Here is a 10,973-nt window from a genome sequence, read left to right as displayed (position 1 = left end):
ACATAATGAACATGGTGAAATACAGCAATTAACAAAAAAAAAAGACTGAATAGAAAATAATTTGCTTTTATGAGATTTAAACAAGGATGCCATTTACTCACGAGTTACATTACATGCATTTGCAAACACTGGATAAAGAGCGATATTTTACAACTTGGAACCTAAATGAAACAGATATATTCTGAGGGGCTTCTACTTATATCCATGATCCTGCATAGGTTGTAATAAAGGCACGAACGTACAGTAAATTAAAGACAAACAATTATCAGAGATCAGCAAGCCTCATTATTCTGGTGCATTCACTGCCTGTGGGCCCCTAGTACTGACATCCTTTGCTGTCCACAGACTGTTCTGGGCTCTTTTCAGTGCTACACAAGTTTGGCATCGAAGGCACATTGGTGGAGGAGACTTATCAAAGTCCCTTTAATAGGGGACAGATGTTTGAACTGGAGCCGGGCCCACATTTACACCTCTGAGCTGTCTGAGCCACCCCACATGCCTGCTGGGCTGTGACTGTAGCCGTTGTAGGCTGAAGAAGAGGAGGTGGCGTAAGGAGGGTACTGGCTCTTCTTTTCACGCTTCTTGCGCCGGAGCAGGAGAATGACGACGGTGGCAATGAGGCAGGTGAGGAGGATCAGGCCTGCGACGCCCACCAGCAAAGGTATAGTGGAAGTATCACTCGGCTCTCTGCCTGAACTCTCCAGCAGGGGGCGCTCTAAGAAACTGTCACGATTAGGGAGCCAAGGCTGGCGCTGGCTGACCACAATGCGGTCTCTTCGGTCCAGGGCGATGTGCTGGATGTTGGTGCCCCGATTATTTTCGATACCGATGTCTTGGGCTACAGCAGGAGCGGAGAAAGAGGGGGCGGCACGGCGGTGGCGGGTGGAGGAGCGGGGTTGCTCAACAGAGAAGATGCTGTGATGGAGGTACTCTACGCTGCGCTTGCCAATGTTGCGGTTGGCATTTTCTCTGGAGCGGACAGTGTAGATGGTGTGGATGAACCATTCTCGACCAGCAGCCACCTGAAAGCACAAGATGTGTAATTCTCTTTAAGTCTGGGCCTGTGCAAAACAACTACGGAGGACCAGAAGTGCCAAATTTAAAAAACAAACAAAAAATATTTAATAATAATAATAATAAATAAAGTATTTTATCATTAAATGTACAACCATTAATCCTACTATAATATTTGTAGCATATGTACGCACATATGTCTGTAAGTATCCTACCTCGTTCTTACCGGGTGGGCCAGTCGCAACAATACTTTGCACAAACATTGTCACACATACAGCGATCATTAATATCAAAATATTTTTAAAAACATTTATATTTCCATTTAAATTCGTTTCACCCTTCGCATTTAACATATGTTGCTTGTAGCTTTATGGTAACCAAAGCTTGTGTCTTTGATTGAATTTTGTTTGATAAATGCGAAACAAAGACTTTGAAAAGAAGAATTTGAAAAAATATTGCAGGCCGTGCTAGTTTATTCCATCGCTTTTGCATTAATTCCCATATTTATTATCATTACCACTTAAAATTCAGTTTTGTATTATTACGTTATGTGTATTTATTGATTTTTATCAATTTTGATCAATTTCTACTTTAACATGAGGGTGCTGTCATTCAAAGGATCAACATGGAAAAGCATGTCTATGTTTTTCACCATATTTACTTAAATTATTCATTTATTTATGGTTTTTTTGTTTCTTCAGTTTTGGGCCTCCATATATGAACATATTGTATCTGAGAATAATGCAGACCTGAAAAAGTGGAGAGGAAGACAGTGTGAAGCCGTCAGTGCCTGGCTGTCTGATCAAAGACAGAGCTCCTGGTGTGTCCTGCGCCAGTGTGGCCTTAAAAGAAACGTCACCAAATGATGTAGCTTGAGTCTCTGGCTGGGCTTTGTCCTGCAGAACGGCACACACACACAGAAAAATCAGAAACCCCATCTACTTTTTTCACTTCCACAGTATCCAATCATACTTTGTGATCTATTGCATCATACCAGGATCTTGAATCTGTGCAGTAGAGAGGGTGCGTCTGCCAGGCAGCCATACTCTTTGTTAGTGGGGTTGTATTTGGGAACGTAACCATCCATTCCGGTGCAGAGGAAGACTTTCTCAATGCTGCAGGAGAAGGAGTCACCCAGGTTCTGGACTGGATCCACCATCACACGGCCATAAATCATGGAGCCTGAATTGAAGTACAGATGACGTGACATTCCCTGTGGGTCATGGTTTCCCACTGTGATGTTACTTAACACCACTAGATGGCAGCAGTGTAGTACCTTCTGAAAAAGCAGCATCGGTTCCTTCTCCAAATCCCATGGAGCCATCGGACAACCACAGCTCTTTCTTGGACAGCAGGAACATTTGTGTGTTGAGGCTGAACTCGGCTGCCACCGGGTCACTCACCTGCCGAGCAAGGATCATTAAAAAGGCAATAAATAGTGTAAATACAACACACTGAAAAAGCCTTTAAGAGCGATCAGCTCTAACCTGCTGGAAGCGAATGTCCATATCAAAAGTAAGCGGCTCCCTTGGGTGGCAGACAGGAGGGATGCTGAACTCCCCATTGGGTGATGCAATGCAGGGGACCAGCTTCACTGTATAAGTCCCGGAGTAGTCTCGTACCTAGAGGTTGGACAGACATTGAGGAATGGGGCTGTTTGGTTTGCTATTTCTTTACCAGTTGAAGGATGCTTTCACAGTTAAATGACTCACAGCAAAATCAGAGACAAAGCTCCACTGCTGCATGGGCTGGTTGTATGTAGGCTCAGTCCTGACCAGGGCTAGAGTGAACGTCAGCCCAGAGTGGTCAGCACATATCACCATAGATGACACGCTGGTTCCTGAAAACAAACATGTATACAGTCATAAATCTTCACAAATGCAATTTGCCCAACCTAAGCTAGTAACAGTGTCTACTTATTTATAGAGTGACCTTTCACACTGCCTGTGCTACTTGCGGCCTAAAAGTAAACGCTGTTGGGTCATTTTGACATTTGCTGAATGACCTCTGGGTCTTTCAAACAGGAAGACCCCTGAGGTGGAACTCCATAAATAGATAACGACAGGATGTGGACCACAGGGTAATCGGAGGCGGCTTGTACAGAATGACCCCACAAGATGGGTTTAGGGTGTGTACACTGTACATGCATACCTGGATGAGACATGACAAACTGCCCCCTGAAGCGTGCCTCGGTCTTGAAGTTGACAACGAGACGGCCCTCCTCATTTATACGCATACTGGTGGGGTACATGGCTCCTACGAGTACAGAGGGGAACGTTTTCCAATGAGCGTCACCAATTTACATTTTTCCTCAGTAAAGACTAACAGCGTTGGCTATGAAGATACCTTGTAGTTCAGCTTCAGGTGGGCTGCCAATGCCATCCTGCCACAGAATAGCTGTGTCATACACAAAGGTGAGCTTGAGCTCTGATTGCAGGTCAAAGTGCTGCCAGCCTCCGACAGCCACCGGAGAGTGGAAGACGTAAGACACAAAGAGAGGAACACGCAGGGTGACATAAGACTGGACCAGGTTCAGCACCTAAATGGGCAGGGAAAAGGCACCGTCGTGAATAATACCTATTTCTTTGGGAACTAATGCTAGTGAGTGTCTTTAATCATCCAGGTAAGAAAATCCCAGGAAGTTGATTCTGCTCATCTGGACTTTTTCAGTGAAACACACTTTTTGTCCCTCATCCAAGTGACTTCTTCAATCTCAGCTGGCTGCAGGTTTCTCCAACCTTACAAATGCTACAGTTGCAATAATGACCAAAACTAACACCACTGGCTAACAAAACTGAGCTAACAGCCCGAGCTTCAGTCATGCAGCTGTATCATTTATAAGGTTGGAGAAACCTCTAGTCAGCCGGTCACTTGGATGAATAACGCGACCTCCAGATGAACACAATCAACTTTATGGGGTACTGCTAGCAAGCTAGCTAGAGACAGGCTCACCAGGCAATTCAGCTAATACCAGTTGAATCACAATATCTCATTCATAATGTTACTATATAGCTTTCTGCTGGAAAACCTTGGATCCTGGCCCTCCTGTAAATGTTACAAACTTAAAAAAAATATTCAGACTGAGTAAAATGTGGTGATTTTAAAACACATTTTACCGTCTTCACTTATTTAACTTTTTTTCCTACCTGTCCATCGGTTCCGATGGATCCTCCACAGTCGTTCAGCAGCTCTGACATGTCATAGTAGCTGGTGAACTCCCAGAGGCAGGCCTCTAAGTTGAGATTCCTGTAAAAGCGCAGAGAGTTGGCTGAACGCATGACAACGCTGTATTGATAGGGCGATGTCTCCCCAATTATTTCAGGGTTCTTTGTTGCGTCTGTGATGAAGCCGTAGCCGGTTTGGATCTCATTGAAGTCCAGCAAATTGGAGCAGCGATGGTTGCCCACACGTGTGCCATCCGGGCTCAGGGTAAGCTCAAAGTTGGACAGAGGTCTTGTGGAGATCACTGGCAGCATTCCTGATGAACGGGCAAAAGATTGTTTTTTTTTTTTTTTTGTCACACACATTGGCTATATAAGGGCATATATTGAGATTTGCAACAAAATTTGCCACTTACCGTCCATGTGAGGCATGTGGACTGTCAGTTTGATGAGGTTGGGAAAGTCTGGATCATCTGGACCCGTGTAGCGAATCTTTGCAGAGAAAGGTTCAGCTCCAACAGTACCCGGGATACGAGGCTGACACATACCTGCAAAAGGTAGGGTCAGCTAAACCAGATAATTCTACATCCAGTATTTTGTCTGTAAATCTCTGCTGGCTTCTTCTTACCCTCCTCTTTGCTGATCACAACTATAGAACTGACGAGCTCCAGGCCAGCATCTCCGTTGGCATTGAAAGCCCTTGCTGCACACTGAACCCTAGAGCCGGCTTGGAAGTAGATTGAATCCAAGGTGATGGACTTGGTGTTGGTGAAGAAAGTGTTAGTGTCCACTTCCCTCATGGGGCTGGTTACTCCATCTGATCCGGTGGGAGCGCTGATGAGCCAGCGGTACTGAGTGAGCGTGTCGTTGATGTTCTCCGCGGCACAGATGGAACCCGTTTTATCAAAGTCATGATATTTAGGGTTGCAGGCCTAGAAACAATATGATAAACCTTACATTTTTAAAAACAGCATTACCAATATGTTTTATATAATAATTACTACTGAAAAAGTGCTTTGTTTGATTTTATATTAGAGTAAATAAAGCAGCGTCTCACTCACCGTCACACAAACAACAGGGTATCCATTGGGTGGGTAGGGTCTGTCTTTCATTTTAGATGTGTCGTCATACATGAGAAGGGAAACCACTTGGGGGATGGCAGGGAAAGTAACATCTGCCACACTGTCCATCTCCTCAATGTAAACAATGGCCTTGTTCATCTGGGAAACAGAGAAACATATTGTTTCAGAAAACGCAGAGTCAACTGGCTGTCATCCTAAACAACTACCCAACACTTTAAATAAGCCTATAGCGCTGCCATTTAGACTATTAGATTATGGGTATCATTAATGTGTATGCATGTGTAAAAAGCACATACTCTAACTCATAATCTAGTGTGGCAAAGGTTTAGAAGTAACATATTTATCTCATTGAATGCTTTGGTTCAAAACAACGCAGTGTGATTAGTCATTACCACAATTTGGTGTACAGTCACTGGACACCTTATTAGGTACACCTAGCAAATCGAATGATGCAGTTATACTGCAATTCTTCTTCACCTAGTCCTTTGCAACTTTCCCTATGTGTGTTTAATCATTTGTATTTCTAGTTATTAGTTACATGTTTAGTCAGTTCCCTTTTTAGGTTGTCTTGGTCTCATCTGTAAGTCCTCTCCATGTCATTCTCTCTCGTTCTCCCTCTCTCTCAGCTCTGTCATGTCTCTCTCTCGTGTACAAGTTTGTGTGTCTCTGTGTGTGTTTTCTGTTTTATTGTGAGTCTTTCCCTGTGTGTATTAAGTTCTGTTTCACTTCCCCTTGTCATTAGATGTATTTAGTCCAGCTGTGTTCCCATGTGTCTCCACCACTAATCACCCTCCTGTGTGTATACAGTGTCAGTCTCCCTTGTCAGAACATCTGTTATGTTCCAATCATGTATCTTTTAAATTCCTGTCCCTGGATGTCCTCCATTGTGTATCCCTGTTCTGTGCTCCAGTTTCCCTATTGCTATTCCCAGTGTAGATTCCCGTTTATGTTTTGGGTTTTCATTTTCTTTTGTATCTGTTCCAACGCCTCGAAGGGCTCGCTTTCTGTTTAACCCTTCGTCTGCCTTTGTGTCTGCATTTGGGTCCTCATTACACTCATTCAAGAGAGTCTATATGAATTGTAGTCTTACTTTCCTGTTTTTAGCCAACGGGAGTGGCACCTGGTGTGGTCTTCTGCATACCTAAGATGCTCTTCAGTTTCCGAAATACTCAGACCAGCTCATCTGGCACCAACAACCATTTAAATCAAATTTCATCCTTTTTCTGATGGTCGGTGTAAACTTCAGCAGTTTGTCTTGACCATGTCTAAATGCCTAAATGCATTGAGTTGCTGCCACGTGATTGGCTGATTAGATATTTGTGTTAGAAAGCAGTTGAACGGGTGTATTTGTTAAAATATCTGAGGAGTGTATCTGAATGAAGCCAGCCCGAAGAAATTTTCATCTGTTTTCACAAAATTGTCTTTTCAATGCACTGTTCACAAAGAAATACACTCTGAGTAATACTGCAAACACACTGGGTGCTGGAGATTAATAGTTATGCCACAATGGATTTTGATTTGCTCCTAAACATGTTTATCAATCAACTCTTGATAAACAAATTAGTTGTGAATTCAAAACATTGCTATTATAATATCTGCCGTGCAGCCCTCGAGATTAGTTTAATTTCACCGAAATAAAACATTGTCATTTTAAATGATACAGTGTAATTTCAACACACAAATTGTACTGTAATCACCTATTTCTGTCACGTGAGCTGTACATGCCTGCTGTAGAGTATATGGGCAGAATGTCGCCATTCTGTTTATAGGTTTGTCTTCTGTTTGGCCCTGCTGGGACATTCCCCTCAGCATCTCATTCCTGCTTTTTATATATCTGTGGTTAGGCGTGCTGACAGCATTGCCAGCTGCTGCCTGCTTATTTTAACACAGGCTGACATGACAGGGCTCCTGTGTAGATCTGCAGTACTGTACCCCGCACATACACAACCTTCTTCTGGGTTTATATTTGTTTATGCGCATCTGCTCGTGCATCCCACGTGGCCGTCGTCTCACCTGTATTTCAGCCACCATATTGTCATCAGGCTTCATGTGCACAGTGAAGGCCTCTCTCATCTCTCTCTGACCGTCATACAGGACCTCAATCTCCACAAAGTGTTCCTTCTCGCCCTCCTTGAACGCCACATCTTAAAACACAAACAGTGACGTGTGCAGTCATATCAGGAGGCAGCATGCAAGTTACTTAGTCACTGTGTAGCTGCTAAAACCAGGTTCTCACCCTCTGACATCGGGTTATAATCTTCTCCAGAGGTTGCAGACCCATCCTTTGTGTGCACCCTCACTACTGAAACCTTTGAAGTGTCACCAAAACGAAGAATAGGAATCTTCACTGTGGCCACTTCGCCTTTCACCTGGGGCTCACGCACACTATACTTGATCTCAGAGAAACGGATGATCGGCTCTGGAAGAAAAATTGTATTCACGTACTATAAACATTTAAATGAACATATTTTTTTTCTTTTGAACATCTTTGATTTGAACTCAGATTTTACCAAATAACAATGTGGTTTATGGGAATAAGTGTTAAAAAAGGCAAAGGTACTGAGATTCTCGTGTTCTGTTGTTAGCAGATGTTATGAGACGCAGCAAAATAATTGAGCTATTCTATTGTAGTTATTTACATCAGTTTTAGCTAACTTAGTACAAATACACACTCTTTGGCTTGGGCCAGGGGTATCTTTTTTTTCCTCAGCCAAGATATTTGATACATTTTTTCCCACTTGTGCAAATGTTGTTTTATTATTTGCAATATATTTAGTTCCAGAAAACACGTACTGTCTTTCTCATCTGTGATAGTGACCAGTGCTTCCTTCTGCTCCCCGATAGAGGCTCCGTAAGGAGACTTGCTCTTAGGAGTTCCCAGCACCAAGCGGAATTCCTCATCCTCCTCATGGATGGAGTCGTCTACCAGGGTAACCACACATGGCTTTTCACTCTCACCTGGGGAGAAAATTAGGGTACAGAGAATAAATATTATATATATGTATAAATACACCTCAAATGATACATGAAAGATTAGTTTGGGTGGGAGGGTGTCACCTGGCAGAAAGGTGATGACTGATGCATCAGTATTGGGCCTTTCGTTATAGTCCATCATGACCTGAGCAGAGCCTTGGCGAGTGTAACAGCGTGCAGTGGATCTGAGGCTGATGTCTCCACTGCGGTACACTGTGGCTGTTACCTCCCCATCAGACTCATCCACCTTGTAGCTTCCTTCCTTAAACTGAACCTTAGGCACTGAGAAGCCAACAAGCAATCAATTACAAGAAAGTCTTCACAAATTTAAAAGAAGATAGTGTTTCATGCTATGAAGAATCCATATTTTTTTAAAGCGATCTGATATTTTTTGTCCTACAATTTATGTGTAAAACCATTTAATAAATGCTTCATAATGTACATATGTATAATAGTTAAGAGCCAGCATATGACATCTTACATGAAAAGTATTCAGAAAGTCTTTATTTGTCCTTAAAGCTACATAACAGTGCGCCAGAGTAGCCATTAAGTCATTGTTTATTTACTGATAATGAACTTTTTTATAAGTAATATGAATATAGAATATCTTCTGAAAAGATTATGAGTGCAGATTTATAAATCCGTACTTTGGTTTGATTTCTAAACCTGATACTCACAGTCAGTGACAGTATCATTGATGGTGATGGTCGTCTTGCTTGGTTCTCCTAGCACCGCATTCATGGGCATCCGCAACACAAGGTCAAAGGTCTCGGGTCCCTCTAGTTCCGGCTGGCCCAAGTCATCCAGGATGGTTACTCTAAAAGTCTGCATTGTCACCCCTGGAGCAAAGTCCAGGTTGCGGCTAATGCCAACGTAGTCCTGTCCAGCTGGCAGACAGAGAAGAAGCCATTAAATGATGGTGTTATTTAATGCGATTGAGTGCTGTGGATTCTGTCAAACGTCTGATTTTTACCTTCAGCAGAAACGGGGTCGCTTTTCCTGGAGCGGATGGTGACGGTAGCGGTTTTGGACAGGTCAGTGCCTGTCCTCCAAACCTTTACCTCGACATAGCCTGAGCTCTCATCCACGATATACTCAGGCTCACCGAAGTACAGTGAAGGCTCTGTGAGAGTTGGGAATATTAGGAAGGGAAATTAGTAAATAATTGAGCCATGATCAGCGGTCAGTATTTTCTTAATGGAAATATTCTGACAAAGTAGTTTCCAAAACCGCATAAAGTGAAGGAAGTAATCTGTGTTTTCTCTACAGGCTCTTAAAACAAAGATCTTTTTGTGGCACAGCATAAGCCCAGACATTTGGATGTTGGCAGTTAATTTGTGAGGATATTTAGACTACATGTTTTGTAGTTCAGGTTCAGGGACAGATTGAAGTGAATAGCTGAGCAAAATGCCCCCATTTTTTACTCAGCACAGGAAGAGAGCTGTCATCCATCTTATCCTGCCTCAACCTTCCTCCCCCACTTATCTAAATCCCGACAGCTCTCTCTGAACTCAACGCCAAAGGGTTGAGGGTACACCTGATGAATAAGCTGTGTGCTTGTATGTGCACAGGCAATGATGGGTAAGCGAAGGGACGTTCCTGGAGTCTGATGACAGAGAAGCTGATAAGAAGCATGGTAAAGGAGGGGAGGGGGGTGGTGGCAGAGACAGAGAGGCAACCGTCTCCTTTGTAAAGACAGAGGGCAAGAATTCAGACCGCTGGAACACATTCATCTCTCTTCACTTGTGTATAAAGCAGGTTTTCAACACACTGCGTCCGGCCAGCGCTCTTAGAGATCTGACCTATAGATAGACGTGGAGATATAGAGGTTCATCTTTTCAGAGCTGATATGTAACAAAAGTCAATAAAAATCTATCACTGTATCTGTTAACCATTTCGGGACACTATGAGTGAATGTCAGATGTCTCAATAATTTCCCTCTCAGTAATTACTACTTGAGGAGAAACGGCAGATCTGCTCTTAAAGTTTACTTAGAAGTCGATGTATGCTGCGAGAGACAACTGAAGCTGAGGGAATGGTTGCTGGGATGCATTCAGCGCCTTCCGGCTTCTATTTAGCACCAAAATAAGGGTGAGAGGGTGAAGTGAGTGCCAACATGGCAACCTTAAGATCAGTGGGAGGAAGATCCAGACAAACAGTAACAATAGAGGCTCGTCGTTGGCAAGGTCCCAAACCACAAGTTTACTCAGGCAGGGCTGATTGTTTAACAGAGACGCACACATTACAGGCGCTGAAGCAGATTTGTGGCGCGGTGGTACTTCAGGACCCACCAAGAAGAAGAAGAAGGATCACAATAGAGGTTTACAATAAAGACTCTTCTCTTGTCTCTTCACGTGTCTGGGAATGCACAATGGTTATATTTATATAAAGATCAATTAAACTCCAAGCAAGTGCGAGAAACGGGCGAAAGGCGCGAGAGACGGGGTAAATGTGAGAAAGGAAAATAAATCTGTCATCAATGATTCAGAAAAGAAAGTACAAGAGGCTCTAATGAATGTTGTGATTCTTTCTCAAGCTAATATGTTGAGACTCCTTAGAGATACAGACCACATAGTGCTGGAAAACATGCCAGTCATTTGGATTCCCTGCATAATAGCCTCCCCCCACCCCCCCTCCACCACCTGCCTTTTGGTCCCTTCATACAAAGGGGTGCCCTCTGTTTCCCCCTGGGCCTTCCTAAATGCCGGTGAGGGTCGCCCGCGGAGCACGGTGAGATTTAAAG

At 43.4% G+C, this 10,973-nt stretch overlaps 1 protein-coding gene across 1 annotated transcript in view; it reads right to left on the bottom strand.

The window, feature by feature from the left end:
• Window positions 1–50: 50 nt before the first annotated feature.
• frem3 (Fras1 related extracellular matrix 3) overlaps window positions 51–10,973 on the bottom strand; it is a 31,215-nt gene continuing 20,292 nt past the window's right edge. The window contains exons 7-24 of the mRNA XM_085409640.1: window positions 9,204–9,353; window positions 8,908–9,117; window positions 8,315–8,512; window positions 8,051–8,215; window positions 7,494–7,676; window positions 7,271–7,401; window positions 5,237–5,395; window positions 4,804–5,107; window positions 4,592–4,723; window positions 4,161–4,492; window positions 3,361–3,553; window positions 3,166–3,270; window positions 2,727–2,854; window positions 2,502–2,636; window positions 2,291–2,417; window positions 2,009–2,196; window positions 1,764–1,910; window positions 51–1,022 (exon numbers count right to left, since the gene is read on the bottom strand). Of these exons, the coding sequence (XP_085265766.1) occupies window positions 465–1,022; window positions 1,764–1,910; window positions 2,009–2,196; window positions 2,291–2,417; window positions 2,502–2,636; window positions 2,727–2,854; window positions 3,166–3,270; window positions 3,361–3,553; window positions 4,161–4,492; window positions 4,592–4,723; window positions 4,804–5,107; window positions 5,237–5,395; window positions 7,271–7,401; window positions 7,494–7,676; window positions 8,051–8,215; window positions 8,315–8,512; window positions 8,908–9,117; window positions 9,204–9,353 (3,545 nt within the window). The 3' untranslated portion in view covers window positions 51–464. The remainder of the gene's footprint in view (window positions 1,023–1,763; window positions 1,911–2,008; window positions 2,197–2,290; window positions 2,418–2,501; window positions 2,637–2,726; window positions 2,855–3,165; window positions 3,271–3,360; window positions 3,554–4,160; window positions 4,493–4,591; window positions 4,724–4,803; window positions 5,108–5,236; window positions 5,396–7,270; window positions 7,402–7,493; window positions 7,677–8,050; window positions 8,216–8,314; window positions 8,513–8,907; window positions 9,118–9,203; window positions 9,354–10,973) is intronic.

The sequence above is a fragment of the Rhamphochromis longiceps genome, linkage group LG6, assembly GCF_057381845.1.
Source record: "Rhamphochromis longiceps isolate RC_006_pf linkage group LG6, R_longiceps_female_GT1.1, whole genome shotgun sequence".
Classification (NCBI taxonomy): domain Eukaryota; kingdom Metazoa; phylum Chordata; class Actinopteri; order Cichliformes; family Cichlidae; genus Rhamphochromis; species Rhamphochromis longiceps.
Note: the sequence above shows the minus strand (reverse complement) of the source record. Positions and strands in the feature narration are given on the sequence as shown.